The sequence below is a fragment of the Peromyscus leucopus genome, chromosome 7, assembly GCF_004664715.2.
Source record: "Peromyscus leucopus breed LL Stock chromosome 7, UCI_PerLeu_2.1, whole genome shotgun sequence".
Taxonomy (NCBI): Eukaryota; Metazoa; Chordata; class Mammalia; order Rodentia; family Cricetidae; genus Peromyscus; species Peromyscus leucopus.
Window position 1 is genome coordinate 104,205,650 of NC_051069.1, and position 22,431 is coordinate 104,228,080.

The window sequence follows — 22,431 nt, forward strand, 5'->3', positions numbered from 1 at the left end:
GTTTACAATAAATATTCATACTTGCCCATTAAATTAAAATAAAAGTCAGGAAGCTGTGCCCCTGGTTCCTATTTTCTTGTACTATTTAAATGTGACAGGATGCGGTGTTATTTTGCCAAAGCCTCCCAGTGACTCAATGACAGGTGTCTTGAAATAAGGCAAGATATAAATATTTGATGACGGTATTTATTCTGAAGTTAATATTCATCTCAGGGTGGAATGGAGTTTAGAGTCGAAGGATACTTTCTAATTCTTTCAGACACAGTATCACAGGAGGATAAATGTTAACATTTCAATTCAATTCAACAAATCCTTATTGTTTGTAACCGTTTGTCAAGTTGAATTGAGTGGAATTAACATTTCAGTGAATAGCGCTGCAGGCTTTGTGACCTATATTTAAATATTTGAGAAAAACATCCCCCTGCTTTCATGCTGTTATTCAGAATGGGTTTTTGTACCTCTCATCTTTTCATGCTCCTGATGACAATATATTCCTGGGGTCACATTATCCTCCTGTGCCCAATGCCAAGAGAAGGGACAGAGTCCTTTTCCCCACCTTCCTCCAAATGACTGTGAATGACAAGCTTGGAGACTGTTTCTCTAGGATTAAGAATCTTAGAATCCTGGTCTAATTTCTTTCTGAACTTGCTGATTGACTTGTAGCCCTGCTTTGTTTTGTTTTCCTTTTATTTTATTTTTTTTAAGTCGACTATTATCTCAATTCTGGTGTGTGTTCTTTTGGTGTGAACCATGAGGTTAAAGGCAGATAGACTGGCTGTCAGGAGAAACACCCCAATTAACACTATCTGCCTTTGTCCTAAGTTTATTATTGCTGTGAAGAGACACCATGACCAAGGCAGCGTATAAAAGAAAGCATTTAATTGGGGCTTGCTTACTGTTTCCGGGAGTTAGTTCGTGATCGTCATGACTAGGAACACAATGACAGGCAGGCAGGCAGGCATGGTGCTCAAGTAGTAGCTGAAAGCACAAATCTGATCCAAAAGTTGGAGGCAGAAAGAGCACATGACACGGCCTGGCTTGAGCTTTTGAAACCTCTAAGCCCACCCCCAGTGACATACCTTCTACAACAAGACCACACCTCCTAATCCTTCTGAAATAGTTTCACCAACTGGAAACCAGACATTCAATTACATGAGTCTATGCAGGCCATTCTTCCTCAAACCACCACAGCCTTTTAAAGTGGTGTAAACATCATTACTGTGGGAACTGAACACTGCCAAGAGTCGGGTTTGCAGAATCCCTTACACTCAGCAGTGGGTTCTCAGCGCCCTCCCCAAACTGGTCCCAGAACTCACTGATGACAAGAGTCAGATTATCTGCTTTAATCACATGACTAAAATTCTGATATTGTTTGTCTGTAAGCCCATGGGAATTCAATCCCGAGTTTACCTGATATCATGCATGTTCAGAAAGCTCTCTTTCTCACTGTTTCTACTCTACTCTGAGTAAAGTCAGCTATTTTACCACCAAGAGGAATTAACTTCCCCTAGTAGATTACAGCAAGGTGGGCCTGATAAGGGGACCAAATTGAGGATGCACATACATGTGGTGATATTTTATTTGTGCTCTAACAAATAAAGCTTGCCTGGGGATCAGAGGACAAAGCCAGACACTATATTAAACATAGAGGTCAGGCAGTGGTAGCACACACCTTTAATGTTAGCATTCAGGAGGCAGAGATTCATCTGCATCTCTGAGAGTTCAAGGCCACACTGGGAACAGAGCCAGGCATGGTGGCACACGCCTTTAATCCCAGCACTAGTTAACCATAGAGGTCTGGAGGTCTGTACAGACAGACAGGAAGTAATAGAGCTGAGCAGAAAGAGGAAGTGATGTATCTGGGCAGAGAGAGGAAATAAGATGCAGGGCACAGAAAGGTATATAAGGCGTGAGTATACTGGCAATAGCTCTCTTGGGCTAAGGATTTCCTAGTGCTAAGGACTTGTGGCTAGCTTGTTCTATTCTTCTGATCATTCAGCTTTCACCCCAATATCTGGCTCCAGGTTTTTATTAATAAGACCATTTAGCAATTTATGTTACACATACATCATTAACATTCTGGTGTAGCTAAGATATTATTCCTCAGGCCGTCGATCAGGTGTCTTAGATACTGAAGACCTGTACAGATTTTCCTTGCCTAGCCCAGCCAGAATCACCCTTCCACATTCCCGAATCTAAATAGGGCCTCATTCTGAAATTGGTATGTTTGCCTTAAGATGGAAGGACAAGATTTGGATAGACCAGTGTCCAAATAATTACCTCTCCTTCCCTGGCAAAGCAAGGATGATATATTTTAAAACAAGATTTTTATTTATTCTTTGATAATTTCATACATATGTACAATGTAGTATTTGCTTCTATTCATCTCACACTCCCTCCAACTCCTCTTGCATCTCTGCCACATCCCCCTCCCCACTTCATAACCTCTTGTTTTGTTTCATTTTCTTTTTCTAATAACCCACTGAGTCTGATGACTGCTGCCCATATAGGCACAGGTATAAAACTATTCGCTGGAGTGTGGTCTACCACCCAGGGGCCACACCCCTAAGGAAAACTGACTCACCCTCCCCTAGCAGCCCCCACCTCTCAGGAACTCCTCAGCTAGGAGTGGTCATGAAGCCTTCCCTCATCCATGCTGGAGTGGTGGCTGGCTTGATTTGTGCAGGCAACCACAGGTGCTGCGAGTTCATGGGGCAAGGGTCACGTGATGCTCAGAACACACTGATTCATCCCGGTCCTCTCCAACACGTGAAGAGCAGATATGTTTAAAAGATGAAGGACTCTGGTCACATGGGCTGTCAGAAATCTAGAAAGAAGGGAAGGGGAACCACTGCTAGGGATTCTTCTCCTCTCAGTGTGACCCTCCCATTCCAACTGGGAACACTGCATTTCTCTCCAGAAATAGCAGTGATTTCAAATTCCTTCTCTTTGGGTTGTTGAGGAATCAGTGGCCTTATGAGCCCAAAGCCAGGTGTGAGCATTATTGAAACACTGAGTGAGGGTGGATGGGGGTGGGGCCTAACATCACTTCTTCTAGGGCTGGGAGATGGCTAAGTAGGAAAAGTATTGTCTATAAAAGCATGAGGACCCGCTACCCATATCAAATGTCAACTTAAGATTGGAGAACTGGATCAATATTAAGAGTGCTTGCTGATCCTGCAGAGGACCAGAAATCTGTTCCCAACACTCTTGTGAGGCAGTTCACAACTGCCTATAACTCCAGCTCCAGGGGATCTGGTGCCCTCTTATGGTCTTCAGGCACATGCACACAAACAAACACATGCACATATCACAAATGCACACATAGACATGCACATATCACCCCCCCCCACACACACACATGCACATAATATTTTTTAAAAGAACAGAAAAAGAAGCCAGGTGCACTGTTTATACTGTAATCAGGGCTAAGTACTCTGGGACAGGTGGGTTCTATAATTGCTGCTGGCCAGGTAGTCTAGGTGAATCAATGACTCCAGGTTCAGTAAGAGATCCTGATTATTACAAAATTTTTACAAAAAATAAGGTGGAGAACAACTGAAGAAAACACACAATGTTGACCTATTACCTCCACGTGCACACAATGCACCCACACACGTGTGCACACACATATATACACATGCATACACACATGCACACACACATACACTCATGTGGAGGGAGGGAGACGGAGGGAGTGTGAGGAGTGGATGACTGTGTGTTTCTGATGCCTACCTAGAGAAGCCAGCCCTCTTTTACACCCAGGGCTACCTGTTGCTTGGGGCTCCTCCTAGGCCTTTGCTGTGGCATTCTGGTTAAATGGATGTTCACTGGGGGGCAATTTTTAAGGCATGCTAGAAGAAGCATTTGTGTGAGTCTCAACAACAACAACAAGCATCAGAGGCTTCCATTCTGCTGCTTTATGGGGTCTCCAGCGTGCCGTTCATTAATCCCCCTGACACACAATCTGTAGTCTCTCAGGCAGAATCCATTTATAGCCTTGTGTGGATGCTGGGGGATTAACCATTTCCTGTCTGGAGAAAGCCAGCAGTGCTACCTAGTGCCTTGGGGCTCTTATCAGAAGGAAGGGCAGAACTGGAGGGGCCAACATTTTCATATTTGTTTTCTCTAAACTGATCATTTCAGGGGCTGGAGCAATGGCTCAGTGGCTGAGAACACTTGCTCTTTCAGAGGACCTGAGTTCTAATCCTATCACTCATTTTAGATGGCTGATTCTAGCGCTTGTGCTCTGACATCCTTTTCTTGCCTCTGTAGGAACCCACATATATGTGGCATACACACACACACACACACACACACACACACAAGTGTGAATGTGCACACAAACAGATACACATACAAATAAAGCTTGATAATTTGGAAGGAAACACAGTGACAATACAATCAAACATGAGGTTGCTATGCTCCACAGAAGCCTGAGTATACATTCTGTTAGAGCCAGAGCATACAGAGAACAGATGGAGAAATCCCCAGAGCTCTGGGAACCTCCGTGTATCCATCAGAAGAAATTCTGAGGAGACACCCAGAGATAAACTCAGCCTGGAGTGTTTCAGGGAAACTCTCAAGTGGCTGGTGAATTGAGAACAAGGCTGGAATTGTTTCCAGGAAAAAAATAATGGCTTGCCAGAAGGACAAACGAAATCCTAGCATGTAAAATTTATTCATTCTTATATGTCTGAGTGTTTTGCCTACATGTATGTATGTGCATTGTTTTTATGCCTGATATCTACAGAAGCCAGAGGAAGGTATTGGGTCCCTTGGAACTGGAGTTATGGATGGTTATGAACCCTCAGAGGCCAGAAGAGGTTGGTAGATTGCCTGGAGCTTCAGTTACAGGTAGCTGTGAGGTACTGTATTGGTGCTGGGAACTGAACCTGGGTCCTCTGAAGAGCAGTGAGTGCTCTAAACTACTGAGCCATCTCTACAGCCCCCAAAGCCAAACATTTCAATGTAACAGCTTGGAGAGCGGAAGGTCTGTAGCATTAGGAAGGCATGCCTCCATACAATGAGCAATATTTTGAATATGATGCTGGTTATTGTACATCGCAGCATCCAGCCAGAGTACTACAGTAAGCTTTGCCCCATGATGGATAAATCTTTTCTCCTCTGTCTTCTATGCCAAACTTGCTGTGAGGCACAAGAATGAAGTTATTGAAATTAGGGTTCCTTCTGAAGTAGGCTTGCTTGTATGGTCCTGGTAGAAAGGCATCTGACCCAAACTGAATGTGTATCTCTTATCTGGCTTCTTCCATATAATAATAGGCTTTCTAAAAAATAACAACATGTTTTAATTTTTAGATTGATTTCATATATTTAAGAATTATAAATAACAAATCACCTTCGTAGATGCAGACAGACATGACCTAGAACTTATTGGGATTCCCTTCTGATACCCCATTTCATGTATGAAGAAGATCCAGGTTCCTCATAGAAGTGCTTCTAAATCAGTGTCTCTGAGACATGCTCCATGAGATAGTTGGCATCTAGGACTTTGACTAGTTGATGTGTCAGAAGAAAATGCCATCAACACAGTCTGACGTGCCTGGGCAATATGTACATCTCTACTCTTCCCCTGGAGAATCATATGCCTATGAGGATGTGGAAGGCTCTAGAAGGTCTGTAACTAAAGACCTTCCTCACTCAGCTTCCACCAGTCAGGGACACTGATAACAGGAGCTTGATGCCATTGAGGGAGCAATGTTCTGGCTGAGAACATTGTTTTGCTAACAATTAGTGCAGAGCTGGGTCTGTGACTCACCCAATAAGACACAGGAAGACTTCCATAAGGTCTTGGGGGAAGGTAGTCTTGTACGCAGAGAGGAGCCTGCGCATGAAGGGAATGTCTGCTCTAGTCCTGGTTGTCCCTTTTGGGGGACATAGATGTGTAAGCATAGGATGCATGCTGCCACAGTGGCTGCCCTATGAGCACAGGAGGACTCTTTTCTTACACATTGAGTACAGCCAGTGAACATTAGTCAGTGCCTGGTTTTAGTTAACATTATGCAGCCATCCTGCCACCTCAATAACTGAAGTAACAGAGTAAGTTAATGCTGGTAAGGGGCTTCTCATTATGGACCAATGCATCGGCATGTTACCCCCAGCAGTACTTGAAGCAGTCCGACAATGGAAGCCTTTCTTACGGAAACCTCATTAGCCAGGTATACCAGGATTCATATGAGAGTACTGCTGTTAGACTTCTGTTGGCTCAGTGGTACCTTAGTCCCCAGGCTCTGCTAAACCGTGACACTTTACAGGCTCTGACAGGGACTCAGGGTGATCATAGTCCAGCATTCTGAGGGTAGCAGGTTGCCTATGCATTTATGTTTGGCAGATTGAGATAAGGAATGATTCTCAAATCTTCTGTGGTATAGGTATAGGTTGTAGCTGTTCTCTGGTGTGCTTACAGCTTTCTTTCAAGTTCCCTTTCAGAAGTTAGGCATTAAACTACACTCATGAAACTTTGCCCAAAGACATAAAATGAACAGAATAACTCCCAAACCTACTGTGTCCTTTTTCCCATATTCAAGTATACAATCCTGAACAGCATACGATACCTCCCTTAGTATTTAACTCCATGCTCATATCTTCATGCAGACCATGTAGATAGAACTTGCTTTTATCTTACTTTTAAAAGATTTGTTTATTCATTTGTAAGTGTTTGTATGTAGTGTGTGGGCACACACGCTGGGGGAGTGCACATTCCTGAGTGCTCAGGTATATCAGAAGCACCTGGTGCCCCTCTTCTACCACCTTCCACTCAAAACTTTGAGGCAAAGTTTTCCCTGAACACTGAGCTCTCAGTTTCTCAGCTAGCAGGCCACAGCAGTCCTCCAAACTCAGGCTTTATTGGAGATGGTGTGGCAGGCATGTGCAGGATCATACCTGCCTTTTTACATGGGTGCTGCGATCTGAATTCTGGTCTTCATGATTACTCAGCCAGTGCTCTTAACTGAACCATCTCTCCGGCCCTTATTTAGGCTTGCTTTCTTATAAAATAGTGATGAGAATGGAATCAAACCATCTGTGTTTCTCAGCGCTTTGCTTCTTATGCTTCACATATATGTTATTTACAGCACAGTGGCTAACTGGAGCCCACTTACTGGAACAGGTACATCATACAACTCTGGGTCACTCAGAGCACTCTAATCCTTTAGCCTCTGATTTCTTTACTATAACTTTGCAATAATTGTGTAGAGAAGACACACAGAGAGCTGTAGTTATAACATGTGTGCACATATACATATGTACATATATGTTTCCAAATGTAATATGTACCTCTGTGTATGTGTCCGTAGGATTAACTTTTTCCTAGCTGACTCACACATGTGGTTCCTTCAGTCAGAAAGTGTGGCCATCTGGCAGCTTCCACCATTCTGCCATGTGCTCACTACTCCTGATGCTACTGTTCTTGTGTCCAACACCATGTGGGAAACCCAGTTCAGTGTTGATGTTTTCATTAGCATTTCTTTGATGGCCACTGATCTCAAGCACTTTTTCTGGTACTTAGTGATGACTAGAATTGCTTTTTGCTGTGTGCTAAAGGTTCCAAGACATTACGGCTACGTTACATCATGTCCTGAAAACAATATTCAGGGATAGGAATATGCATGTAGAATGTCAATCCTCTTGTGACTGTCTCTCTGTGTGCATGCAACATAATTGTCCAAAACAAGAGATTTATATGACTACTTAATAATGGAATTTTGTAAGATTTTATACATTAAAAATAATATCTATGTGCAAGGATCAATATTTTATCTTCAGTAAAAATCTATGTAAATAAGATTAAGAGGAACTAAAAGACCAAATTTTGTAAACTAATATTTAGTATCCACATTCTAGAATGCTCTATAGCAAGTAATGTAATGATAAAAAACAAACAAACAAACAAGACCCCACCTCTTCACATGGATTCTAGGCTTTTCTGACTTGATGTGACAATTCCATACTAGTAAAAAAATTGCATTAATTTGGTTTCTGAAGTAATCAAATGAGACTTGAGTATAAAGCTCTTGTGGGGGAGAGGTTCCCAAGAGTTAATTGAATATATATAATTTAATATTGTGCTCAGGTTGCCATGGCTATATGGTGAGTTCTGAGTGTGTTACTTCCTTCTCTCTTTCTATCTTTCTTTTTTTTCCCCTCATTTTTTGTTAAGAGTAGAGTACAATAATTCTCTGGCAAACACTATTCTTTCCAAAGTTTTCTATATTTTCTTAAATGCATTTGAACCCTAAATTTGAAATGCTGGATCAAACATTGTGAGATTTTTAAGTATATGACCAAATCATTGTTTCAGATCAAATTTATTTTTATTTTTATTTTTTTTTTTTTTTTTTTTTTTTTTTTTTTTTTTTTTTTTTTTTTTTTTTTTGTGCTTTTTTTATTTTAAGTTTGAACTCAAGATCGTGTTGTAATGTATTACTCGCCACAGGTCAGGATCAAATATTTTAAGATTTTATATTTATAATTTTTATTCTTTCAGAGAGTTTCATACATGAGCATGGTATTTGTATTATTTCTACTTCCAACTCCTCCTATGAACCCCTTCTCAAACATGACCTCCCTTTCTTCAGTTAGTGTTACACACACACACACACACACACACACACACACACACACACACACACACACAGACACGTCCTACCATGTCCATTTACTGTTGCTTATATATGCATGTGTTTAGGGCTGACCACCTGGACTTAGATAACATATCAGGGGATTCTCCCTGGAGAAAACAGCTTTTCCCTCTCTGAGTAGACATTTTTGTCTGTAGCTCTTTAGCTAGGAGTGGACCTTGTGAAATGTCCCTGTTTAAATGTAGATAAAAAACAAGCCACAGGAGAAGAATCAGGCATTAGTATTCACTTTGTTCAGTATCAATATACTACTGCTCTGATCATATCCCAAGTCTTTGCTTATCATAAAATGATGTTCTCCATATTCAATGGGCCATCACAGACACTGCAGCTCTATCCACACCCCCTTGCTTGTGACTCAATGCTGATCACCGCACATCTTGCCCTCTGTTCTAGCCATAGAAATGATCAGTTTAGAGTCTTTGACCTTAAATTTAAAGTCCAAGCAAATATGACACACCAGAACTGCTCCCTGTGATCTAGCAAAGTTGTTCAGATATCTATGTTGAATCCCATCAAGGAGATGGATATAACTAAGGCTGGTGATGACGCAGTGGCTAAGGGCACTTGCAGACAACCCAGGTTCAGTTCTCAACACCCACATGGCTGCTCACAACCATTCATAACTTCAGTTCTAGGAAGTCTGATACCCTCTTCAGGACTCCACAGGAACTGCATGGTACATATACATGCATGTGGGCAAAGCACTCATACACGTAAAATAAAATAAATACATCCAATAAAATTTTTTTAAAAAGAAATGGGATATGATGTGGCTCACTCTGTTTGACTTTCACGCCAGAGTTAAAGCTCATGTTAGAATGTGAGACTGACCATATCTCCTTAACAAGATGTGCCCTCCCAGGGAGACCCAGAGTGTGGTTCTACAGATGTCCTCAGAGAGATCTCTCTGAGCCTTCTGGACCCAAGCCCTGGTTCTGTAGCAGAAACCATGCTTCAGATTATTGAAGTCAATTCACGGTATTTGGGGATTGCTGAGTATCAATATTGCTATTTTAAAACAACATTGTTTTAATTTTAGGTACCTGGTAGATGAAATAAAGAAAAGAGAAGGATTCAAGTTACTAATGGAAGTAAGTGCTTGTGGGATTGTGCTCCTGGCCCTGTCAGGCAACAGTGATGAAGGCAGTCACTGTCTAATTTGTTGTATTGTGTTGGTTTTGTGTTGCAGGCTAAGAAACAAGTCATTAGCTTAATTCATACAGTCCATTATGTTAATTTACCGTATTAGTGAACATTTTTTTCCTTGGTTGGATTCACAGAGAATGCACTTGCCTTTAAGTGTTGAAAATTAAAATGCTCAATAATAATTAGCAGGGATAATACTGAATAAATTATGACCTCTTTCTTGATACAGAAATGGCGCAGGGATTGTGTTGCAAATACTGTGCTTGTGTATGCAAGACCAACTGAGGGAGTATAAAGCATGCACACATGCTCTCTTTTGATGAAATAATGAGCACGCATGAGCTTCAGAGCAATGGGAAATGGGATGTTTCATTGTAGATACTGGATCTCTTGCTGTGTATAGGAAGTCAGGTAATTCTGAAGATGAATGTTTTTGCTAAAATATCAAGTAAGGAAATATAAAAACCCCTCTGTGTGTGTGAGAGAGAGGGGGAGGGATTCATACACAAAAGTGTGTGCACATGTATGCAGAAGGCCAGAGCAAGACATTAGTTGTCCTCCTCTATATTGTGCCACCTTATTGCAGTAAGGTGTCTTTTCAACCAGAATGACTGTTCTTTGGTCTCATGGAATCTGCCTGTTTCTGTCACCCAATGCTGAGGATACAGGATTGTTCAGCCATGCCCGGCTTTTTACCCGAGTGATGGAATCCTAACTCATATCCTCATATTTCCTGAGCAAGTACTTTTACCCATTGGCACATCTCCCCAGCCCAAGAACCCTGTTTTATTTGGACTGTATTTTTGTAAACTATGCGTATGTTTGTGACTTCATTCTTATTCAACTCATGACCATCTACCTAGGGGTTGGACTGCTCACAGTGAAATGGGCCCTCCCACATCAATCGTCAATAAAACAGTGCCCCACAGACATGCCAACAGGCATGTGGGAAGGTTTGTGAACACAAGTGCAGTTAGTTGCCTCTGGAGGCCAGAAGATGGTATCACATCCCATGGAGCTGGAGTTACAGGCTGTCAGGTGGACAATAAAATACTAAGCACCTCGTTTGCCTAACATGCTGATCTCTAGTTCCACCCATTCTTCTCTGCAGATATTTCATTCATTATAGGTGAACGGATACATCCTGTCTTCTTTATCTGTTCTCATGTTGATGAATCTCTTGGCTGACTCTGTATCTTATGAATATCTTATGAATACACACACAGAGGAGAACCAGTGGTCACATTGTTGGTTTAATTTAGAGTCTTGTTTTATATTTTCCGGACTTTGAGTTTCCCCTTTATTTTCCCAAATTTGGGTTACTTTATTTCCACAGTACTCAGGAAAAACATTGTGCACTTTGGAACTGCATGGTGGGTTTTTGTTTGTTTGTTTTTGTAAGGTTGAGAATAAGAGTGCTGAGGGAAAAAAGATGACATGTTCAAATGCCACAGAAACATCTTCCTAAAGGTCCTGGAAAGGAAGGGAGGGGCACTTAGCACCATCTTTGGAGAATTAAATTTATATTGTTGTAAGGTGAACTTTAATTGTTAGGTAGGCTTTGGCCCTGGGTGTTATTTTTAAATATTTACTATTTTTTATTTTTTAATTCTCTCTCTCTCTCTCTCTCTCTCTCTCTCTCTCTCTCTCTCTCTCTCTCTCTCTCTGTGTGTGTGTGTGTGTGTGTGTGTGTCCCTGTCCGTCCATGTGTGGGTATGTGCACATGAGTGTAGTATCTACAGAGGCCAGGAAAGGGTGTTAGACCCCATGGAGTTGGTGTCATAGGTGTTTGTGAGCTGACCGAAAAAGATTCTGGAACTCAGACACCCCACAAGAGCAGTATATGCTCTTAACTGCTGAGCCTCTCTTTAAACCCATGACTATTATTTTCTCTGTGGAAGCTAGCTGGCTCCTATAGGATAGGAGGCTTCCTGTATGACCCTTCTGGAATTTCTGCCACAGGATTTGGGGTTTTCTTTATTACTGAATCTGAGCATTGAAACGGAGTCCACAGGCACAGCGCATGCCTGACCACTGGGCTGCAGCCAAGCCTTGCTGTAAGGACTTCTGTATTTGATTTTCATTTGTCTCCCTTGACTTTTGTTTCAAGAAATCAAGTAGAATTAGGCCTTGAATTTCACATGTAAGTATGAAGTTAATTTTAAAATGGAGAGGAAGAGAGAGGTGGAGAGGAGGAGAAGAGGAGAGGGAGAAAGACAGAGACAGAGATAGAGCGCGAGAGAGACACTAAGTACATTAGAAATTGTAAATGAGCATAGGAAAATAGAGCACCCAGCACTTGAATGTCTTTTCCTGAAAAGAGCTAAAGTAATGTCTATCTTCTTGAAGATGATTGAAAGTTATCATTTCAAATGAATTCTGCATTATTCATAGTCCCCTGAAAACCATAACTCTGTCTTTTTTTCCTGTTGGATCTAAGATCTGATAGTTATTTTCCTGGAGGTATACTCCTTCTTAGACTCCTGTTCACATTTTCATTTCAATCTCATGGGGGAGTCTGTATTATTCACCTTTTTGTTTTTGTCTTCTTGAATTCTACATTAGGAAATCTTATTGGGATTCATAGACTTTTAGAGGCATGAAGGACATCTTGTCAACCTCCTGTGCATGGTGGGAAGTCTCACCCTAGAGCCTGTATGACAGGCATCAAACTGTGCTGGAACAGCTTCCTACTATGGAGAGCTCACTGGTTCTTCCTCTTGCAGATAGTTCTGAATGCTCATGTTCTAGCTATGGATGCTCACCACCCCCATGTGTACCCAGCACCTTGTAAATTACCTCAGATCACTTATCTCACACAGCTTGATGTAATCATGGTGACCTCTTTACTTGCTGAAGTCTAACACATCTCATTTAGACTTCTTGGACTTCTACTATATTTTACATAGTTTCCCACTCCATTCTGATGTTCTCAACTGCCATGATGCCTTTGACCTTCTCCTATGACTTTCTCTTCCCCACCTTGGTGTGAGGTCCTCTTTGTCCAGTACCATTTGAATATTCTCTTCTACTCTTTTGTCCTTCATCCTTTATTCCATCAGCAGAGTCTCCTGAAAGATTCTGTCCTCTGTGTTTGGTGTCCATTATCGTTGTATTTGGCTCCACTCTTGACTTTTGCATATGCTTCTCTTGTAGTTCCCCCCAGATTCCATAGAAACTCCACCTCCAACTCACCTTTCCGGAAGCTGGTGTGTAACCATTTTTCTTACCAAAAGCTCAAATTTTCTTTGGGTTATTAGAAGCATGATCCGCCCAGGCAAAATTCTCAATGGCACCTTTCACCATACCCCTTTTCTTCTGCTTATCTACTTGGTCTTCTCCTCCCTGTCTTGGTTCAGAGCCAATCGCTTCTCAGGTGGGCAGTGTCTTCCCCTTTCCCCTAGCCCATCTCCAGACACCACAGCTTGAATGATTTTCCAAAATGTAAGTTATAGCTACACTGCCACTCTATCATGACTCCACACTGCCTCCAGAATCAAGCTGAGCACCCACACGCATGGCATGTGGAGAAGCCCATTGCAAAGTCTCTATTTCTAGCTTAATTTCTTGCCATTAAACTCTGTCCTCTGCTCACTCTTAATATTTTTCAGTCATCTGAAGACTCTGGTGTCTACTGATGCACTATCCATTTCTTACAATATGAGAAATCTCTTTTGTTAACACTAATTCATTGCAGATTAGCTATTCCACCCCACTTCCCTAGGAGTCTCTGTGTTTCTGGGCACAGACATATGATAGAAGTCATCTTCTCATTCTAATTTCTCCTCCAGTTTCTACAACATAGAAATCCTGCTTCTGATGCTGAGCAATTTGGTTGGCCTTCCTTAGATACTCTATACATCTTAGGATTTCCTTTCAAATATGGTATCCAGCAATGTTCATAGTGATTTGTCTCAGCTAGTGCAGATTTTAATGAGGCTGTACATCCATCCACTTGAAAAGGACATCTCCTTCTACTGGGATGGCCCTAAGGAATAGTCATTAACCTTACAGAGTGCCTGCTGTGTGGCAGATATGCTACCAACCACTGGAAATAAATTCTCTTTCTGCTCATCCAGATGAGCCCATGGTGCAGACAGTGTCACCCCCACATTACAGTGTAGGAAGCAGAGGCCCGGAACATGTGGTGTTTGTCTAAGACAAGACCTGGTTAGGGAATGGGGAAATGGCTGTCAGGTACATGCTTACTGTGCAAGCCAAAGGACCCGAGTCTGATTTCCAGTACTCATGTAAAATGTTTGATGTGTGGTACATGCCGGTAATGTCAGCACTAGGGAGGTATAGGCAGATGGATCTCTGGATCTTATTGACCAGACAGCCTGGCCTACTTGGCAAATTCCAAACCAGTGAGAGACCCTGTCTCAAATAAGAAGTGGAAAGTACCTATGGAATGATGCTTGAAGTTGACCTCTGATACACACACACACACACACACACACACACACACACACACACACACACACACGAGAATGTGACCTGGTGAGTTTGGAATTCCAATCTTGTGACTCTGAAACCTGGGCTTTATCCCTGGTGCCATCTTTAAAACAGTTTTCAGTACTACATCTTGTTTTTAAAGCAGGAATATGAAGTCTTTTGAAATCTGCTTGTCACTTCTCCTTCATTCTGTATTTGCATAATTGATTATTTTAATCTGGGTGCTAGAGTCTGCATTTATACTTAATAAAATACATCATGTTACTGTTATTCTGATTGAAAGATAGTGTAAAAGAACAGATATAACTTTGTTTTACAGAAATTGAATTTAATAACTACTGGTAACCACTAATTCATCTATAACCCTTCCTAATATTAATAACAAAACCTGTATTTGTTTTTCTCTTTGAAAACTAGACTATAATGGAAGTGGCCCTTAAGAGATTTTGATAATGTCCTTGTTGCTACCATTTGTTATGATTTATTATGTGAGGACCCTGAGGGTATCCTGTGTGTGCAGGGAAACATGCTGGGCAGATATATGACATGTGGGGCCATTTTTTCCACAGTTGTAGTGATATATTGTGTACCCTAATAAACTTGCATGAGGATCAGAGGACAGAGCCAGTCACTAGATTAGACACAGAGGTCAGGCAGTGGTGGCACACACCCTTAATCCTATCACTAGGGAGGTAGAGATCTGTCTGGATCTCTGTGAGTTCAGGGCCACAATGGAAACAGAGCCACTGCAGTGGTGGCACACGCCTTTAATCCCAGTCCTGGGAAGCACACAGATCTTTAATCTCAGGAATTGACAGCAGGGTGGAGAAAGGCATATAAGGCATGAGGAGACAGGAACTAGAGTAGTTCAGCTGATATCCTTTTGGGTAAGGACTCAGAGGCTTTCAGTCTGAGGAAACAGGATCAGCTGAGGAGCTGGCGAGGTGAGGTTGGGTGTGGCTTGTTCTGCTTCTTTGATCTTTCAGCTTTCACTCCAATATCTAGCTCTGGGTTATTATTATTATTATTATTATTATTATTATTATTATTATTACAAGACCATCTAAGGTTCAGACAACACACTCTTCACCTTTATGTGCCTTCAAAATGTGGTTTATAGACATTCTAGACTGAGGGTACTCATGTAGTGTCAGAGGTCAGAGGTCATGCTTTCATATATGAAGGAAATGAAAAGGAAGTGGCATCTGTATGATTCTGCTCTGAAAACAGCCATTAGTGCTTTGACACCCTTGCAGGAAGTCACTGCATGTGACAGAAGCTGCAGAAGGGACAAACAGGAGAAAACTCAAGGTTGTTCTTTGTGAACATGCAAAGACTTCTTTCCTACTCACTCATTTTGGCAATGACTAAAGTAAGTTTATGCCCCCAGAGTATCAAATGTCCTCCAGTGAAGTGTCAGAGGGCTTGACACTTCGTCAATGGTCACTTGAGGGAGCCATGCCATTCAAAGAGAATGTTGAGCAGAAGGGGCCACAGAAAATGTCACCATCACAACAGCTGAAAGAAAGTTGCACAAGGACAGACTTGACCGGCCTAGGGCCTTACTGGAGACATAGATGGTATGCCACACAGAAAAGCTGCTGTGGCATGTTTTATAGTGTTTTCACATAAATAACAATGCATAAAAATTGATGGTGTAGTAGGGTCCATTCAAAAGGAAAAGCCAAAGTGGCCCAGTAACTTGAAGTGAGAAAAATGCAAGTAGATAAATGTATAAACAGACGGGGAAGGTAGATATACAGATGATGGGTAGACAATAGATATGACACATAGCTATAGCAGTGCATACACACCTATACATACACACATATATCTATATTTGTACACACATGGGATATACATACATACATACATACATACATACATACATACATACATAGATTAGCAGTCACCTGGGGCATGAGAGGTGATCTTGTAGGAATGAAATAGTTCCCTAAAACTGTACAGATAAAGCTGACCTCAGCCCTTCTAGATCTGAGATGGAACATAGGAAAAAGAGGCCACTCCCTCACAGGGCTGAGAAGCAGATTGAGTGTGGCTAAGTTCCCTGAAATGTTGCCTTGGCAAGACTCACCAGAAATCTATGTTATGCTTTCAGAAGGAAGCCATCCTCCTGCAGGGGTGATAGCTTAGAAGTAGCTGCAGACTACTCATGAGATGTATCATTCAAGTCACTGGGGCAAAGTGTCTGGCTGGTGACAACTCTCACCCTCCAAACGTGCCTGGGCAGTATGCCAGGAAGCAGAACTGCCATTTTGCTGTGATGTCCCTAAAGCAATAACTACTTGCTTCTGGACTCTCAGGGCTGTTGAAATCAATCCAGACTCTTCATGGGACTCATGAAGTGTATGTAGTGAACTGGGAAGAGCCACCTCTTCCTTTAGCATTCCTCCAGCACCCACTGATGACAGCATATAATAGTAGACCTGGCAACATTTACAATAGTTACAGGGCCCACCACCATTACTGTAGAGTACCCAAAATGGGTGGGCTTGGAGGTGAAGGCTAATGCATTTCTAATTAATGCCAGTGGTACTGGGGTTGGGTGCCTTTGATTTATAGATTAATTCCTAGAAGCAAATGACAGCAAACTATTATTTTCTTCCTCTTTTTAGTTAGTGTTTGAAAAAAAATGCATTCTTTTTAAATGATGAAAGAACTTAGAAGCTCAGCACAGTCTATCTAGAGGAACTAAATCTATTATAAATCAGGTGCCCACATGTAAATTTTGTAGATTTGTGATAAAGGGGTGTGGAAATTGATCCGAACTGCACAGCAGTTCTTTTGTAAAAACTACTGTATAGTTTAGAGATTTGTAACTCTTTTTCTTTGTCAAATCCAATGAGAATGTTGGAAATTTCAAAGATAAAAGGGTGAGTGGATCAGGAAGTTATTGTGGTGAGCTGGAAACATCCCTTGGTTCTCAGTGATGATTTAAAAATCCACCGACAGCAGAACTCCATGTGGTACTAGTCTTGATCTTAAGATAGAGAAGCTGGCTGTTTATTCTTTCTGAAGTACCGCAGACTTCATAGTGGAGTGCTGACAACGCAGGAACTATTAAGAACTGTGAGCATTGGTTGCTGGCTACAAACTACATTTGTAGTGAGAAAGTATCAAAGATGTCTCAATAACTGTTAGTGCCGAGTGTCCAGGGAAGAAAGTGGCTATCATCTGCAATGACTTCTGAGTAAAAGGAGTTGTGTCTCACTTGAGAATCCACCCCATAATATACTCAGTGCTGGTCGAGTACATGTCTTTTGACATGTCTTTTGGCATGCTTTGTCTTACATTGTGCTCCAACGAAGACAGAGACTCATCCTGTGACAATGGCTATGTTACACTGTGTGTGTGTGTGTGCGCATGTGTGCATGTGTGTGTGCGTGTGTGTACATGTGTGTGTGCATGTGTGTGTGCATGTGTGTATGTGTGCATGTGTGTGCGCGCACGCACATGTGCGTGCTGGGTTTTGAGCCCACCCTTATGTAGAGGAAAGAGAACCTTATAGATCTAAACTCTGATAAAGTATTGTCAGAAGTCATGAAGAACTACTATGCAAGAGCTTGGCTGTTTTGTAAGTTATACACAGTTGATCATTCTTAAGAGACTAGCATAGAGTTTATAAGTCTTTGTTTAATTGCATTCTAAGATGAATCCTAAGGTAACAAAACAGTATTCTTCTTATTCTACTTTTTTATAATCCTCAGCCTGAATACACCAATGTTTGCTTTTGGTACCTTCCACCAAGTCTCAGAGAGATGGAAGAGGGACCAGAGTTCTGGAAAAAGCTTAGCTTGGTAAGTAATGAGTGGGTTGTGTTTTTCCTTTTGAGGAGATGGATTTGGTACACATGTCTATTGGTCTGTGGATAACTATGTATGTGACTGCCTCTTGAAGACCCAGAGAAGTACCTCAATTTCTGGCACTTCTCTCAGGAGAACAGAATGACATGCCAAAAGTTGTAAACTGTGTTTACATCTAGCACATTGACTCACCTGATCCATACACCCACATGCAGAAACAGCTATGTACTAAGACTCTTAGAAGCCCTGCCTCCCTATGAGCTTCAGAAACTGTGAGCTGGTTGCAGGGTTCATTCACAGCTGTGTGATAAATGGCTGATGCCATTGCCAGCTCAGTATTCTATTGCCTCACTTGAAACCATGAAAAACCTAAATCAGATACTGTTACTTTGGGGAGGGTGTCTCTGGCTTCTTGTGTTTTTGAAAGAAAGAACTTGAGGTGGGGGGAGAATCTGAGAAGAAATTTATTTAGCTAAGCAAACACTCCAAAGAGAAATTAGACTGGGCTACCCCAAGGTAGTCAGGGGGAGTCCAGGTGATGCTGTGTTGCATATTCCAAAGACATTTTTAATGAATGTTTGTGAGATTAGTGGTATATTCATGGGATGAGGGAACTCTTTGCCCTCCCTCATTGTGATGGACTGGATATCCCCTGTAGACTATCTAGAAACGTCTACAAAATAAGGTCATATCAGAGCCACAAAGCACACGATGATGTGTGGGAGAACGCCAGGGACCTTAGGTTCTGATGAAGAGTGAACAAGCTAACTGCAGTTTCAAGGGTTTTTAAGCACAAAGGAGCGTGCTGACCATCCAGAGCTACCATTGGTAATATCCAACTCCTGTGATCCTTTGTTACCTCACATCTCATTCTTCACTTACCCTGGCTCAAAATCCAGTGAACAATATTCTGTTCTCCTTATCAGAAAAGCCTGTACCACATACCCAAGGGACTTTCAGGGAAAAAAAAAAAAAAGGATCCTGAGTCTGGTTTTTCAATTGAATAAAACGTGCTTGAATGTGTCTTCTTGGGGCTTGGGGGGTAGCTCAGCGGTAAAGCATGTGCCTATCATTTCCTCGTGGGTTCAAAGCCCTGAGTCACAGACTGAGCACTGGAAACAAATAGATGCCTCCTGTAGCTGCAGAGAGCTGCTGATGTAGAGAAGCCCCTAGCCCCAGGGGCTGCTTCTATTTCATCCATGCTTCTCTTGACCTGGCCCTGCACATAAAATCCTGCCTCTTATCCTGCTTTCCAAGAACCATGAAGTCTCATTAGCCAACATCCTCTCCCTACTCCCAGCTGAATATTGAAAATTAATTTGGGTGTTTCGGACGTACGGCAGGCATGTGAGAATTCATGATGTATTGGTACCTTTAAAACTAGGCCATCCCCTCTTCCCTCTGTATCTTTCCTCCCAAGGCAAGCAGAGAAGACTCCATCCCAAGTTCATAAAAGCTCTGGCTTGCAATCCCTTTCCTCCTCTCACTGGAGGAGATACTAATTATTTAAACAGCTCTTGACAGTTGATAGCCCTTCAACTTGCCCTTTGAAAGAAAGGAAAAAGACTTGCCAAGCAGGCGGCAGTAAACATTTACCGAGGGCTGGATGTATTAAGCACTAGGGAGACAAATATCAAAAGAACTTGGTCTATGCCCTTGACAAGTTCATGTTCAGGGAGATAGCGAGGAAAGAGACGGGAGTGATGAGGATGAGCTCTGCTTGCAGCAAAAGCAGAGGAACACACCCCTGCTTCAGTGCGTGACACTAGAGTGCAGTCTCGAACAGTAGAGAGATGCCCGGGAGGAGACAGCCAGAAAGAAACAGATCTTAAGAAAGTTCAGAGTGTGAAGATCCTAAGAGTCAAGAGAAGGGGGCGTGCCCCAGGTTAGGAAGGGGCAGTGATGGATGTGAGGATGGGGAGCAGAGCTGGAGCTTAATTTTCCATAAGCAAATCAAGAGGGAGAAAGCATTTCATTGCCTATGAACTATGACCCTCTGTGGCCTTACCTGACAGCATGACCTCTCAGCTCAGATCATTTCTCTTACTTATTTATTTATTTTTGGTTTTTTGAGACAGGGTTTCTCTGTAGCTTTGTGCCTTTCCTGGAACTCGCTTTGGAGACCAGGCTGGCCTCGAACTCACAGAGACCCGCCTGCCTCTGCCTCCCGAGTGCTGGGATTAAAGGCGTGTGCCACCACCCGGCTATTTCTCTTATTTAGTACACATTGATGCCTCATGTACTGTGGCACACTGGTTAGCCAATATATACATATGGTATCTCCTGTCAAGCCTGAGCTCAGGAAGAGTGGTGATTAATTTTAATTTTTAACTTGAATGGAGTGATGATTAATTTTAATTTTTAACTCGAGGGATTAAAGGACACCTCGGCACTGGTAAGGTATACCTTTAGATATCTGTAAGGGCATTTCCAGAAAGATCTACCTGAGCAGGGAAGACCCATTCTAAATATGAACAGCACTGTTCCCTGGGCAAGGGGTCCAGACTGAAGAAAAGAGCCCCGGCATTCATCTCTCTCCAACTCCTGACTGTGGGTACAATGTGAGCAGCTGCCTCAAGAGCCTGCTGCCATGACTTCCTCACCACGGTAGACTGTACCCTCAAACTGGGAGCCAACAGAAACCCTCCCTTTCTTAAGTTGCTGTTTGTCCTCGATTTAGTCACAAGAAGAAAGAGAGTGATTCAGGAGTGTAGATGGATAGAAGTCGGGGCGCACCCATGTCCTGTCTTCGCCGCACTCTCCCCTCTCATTATAGTAGGTTCCCCGCGATTGAGGTCTGTCTGTATTCTGTCACAGAGTGCAAACAGGAAAGGGCTGTGGCAATACATTGCAGATGGTAAATAAGCTGAAGGGAAATGGGACCCTACAGGGTGGAATCTGAGTGAGGATTTTCACTTTGATAGGTGGAGACTGAGCTTGTTGGGCACAGCCTGAAGAGAAACTGCTTCAAGTTGAGAAAGATGGTCACAGGCCTGAAGGTCATTGTTTGGTTGCTAAGAGAATTTATATGGAATGTGACATTTGTGTCTGACTCGGGGCCACAGCACTGACAGAGAGGAAGAGAGCCAGGTGGTTTCCTGGAATGTAGTGTTGGTTTTTGCCATGTTTCCCCTTTGCTTCTACTCTGAGAAAACCCAAAATCAGTCATGGATCTTGTCCTGATTACTGTTTGTTGCTATGAAAAAAATACTGTGCAGGGGGCCCAACGGAGGGTGAGAGAGACGCACGCACCACGCACACACACGGCGGTGCTCACCCGGAGGATTTGATCGGAGGAAGGCAAGAAGGGATGCAGAGTGCGCCTCTGGAGATAAGAGGAGAAGAGAGGAATAGAGAGAAGAGAGGGGAAAGGAGGAAGAGGAGTGGATGAAGACGAAGCCTTGTGGGAAGAGAGGGGGGTTTGGTTTTATAGAGAATATAGAGACTACGCAGCCAGGCAGCGGATGTGAATAGATTATGTAGTGATTTACAGCCTTAGGACCCTGGGCTGTTTAGGCATCTGCTTGATACTGAGAACTCACGTGTGGCCGTAGGACCCTGGGCTGACTAGTATAGATGCCTGAATGATAACATTATGACCAACTGCATCTTACAGACAAAAGTCCATCAAGGCGAAGAGGTGCAGTAACAAGGGGCCAGAGCAGGAAGCTGAGAGATCACATCTCCATCCACACACAGGAAGCCGACAGATCACATCTCCATCCACACACCGGAGGCTGAGAGATCACATCTCCATCCACACACCGGAGGCTGAGAGATCACATCTCCATCCACACACTGGAGGCTGAGAGATCACATGTCCATCCACACACAGGAAGCTGAGAGATCACGTCTCCATCCACACAGAGAAAGCTGAGAGAGCAGACTAGACGTGGAGTGAGGGTATAGAGTCTCAAAGCCTGCCCCTAGCAGGCTTCCTCCAGCAAGGCTCTACCTCCTAAAAGTTCAATAACTTCCCCAACTAGGGGCCAGGTGTTCAAATGTACAAGCCTAAAAGGGATATTTCTCATTTCAGACTTCACAGATACATAAGTTAAAATCAGAGAATTCATATACTCTGTGCTTCTCACCTTCACAGGAAATCAAACACACATTAAGACACTCTCTTTTGTCCCCAACAATGGCCAACTTTGTTCTGGGGTAGTTAATATCCATGACTGCCTGTCCTTTGCTGCTGGAGCTGGACAGATGGCTCAGTGGTTAAGAGCACTGGCTTTTCTTCCACAGGACTTGCATTCATCTCTATCAGGCAACTCATAGCTGTAACTCTAGCTCCAGTTCTTACGTCGTCACCTAGTCTCTGCAAGGATTCACATACACAT

General features: G+C 42.6%; 1 protein-coding gene across 1 annotated transcript in view; it reads left to right on the forward strand.

Annotated features, from left to right (window-relative positions):
- Positions 1–22,431, forward strand: part of Gadl1 (glutamate decarboxylase like 1) — a 179,925-nt gene that overhangs the window by 110,505 nt on the left and 46,989 nt on the right. Inside the window, exons 13-14 of the mRNA XM_028886523.2 lie at positions 9,703–9,754; positions 17,993–18,082. Coding sequence (XP_028742356.1) covers positions 9,703–9,754; positions 17,993–18,082 — 142 coding nt within the window. The remainder of the gene's footprint in view (positions 1–9,702; positions 9,755–17,992; positions 18,083–22,431) is intronic.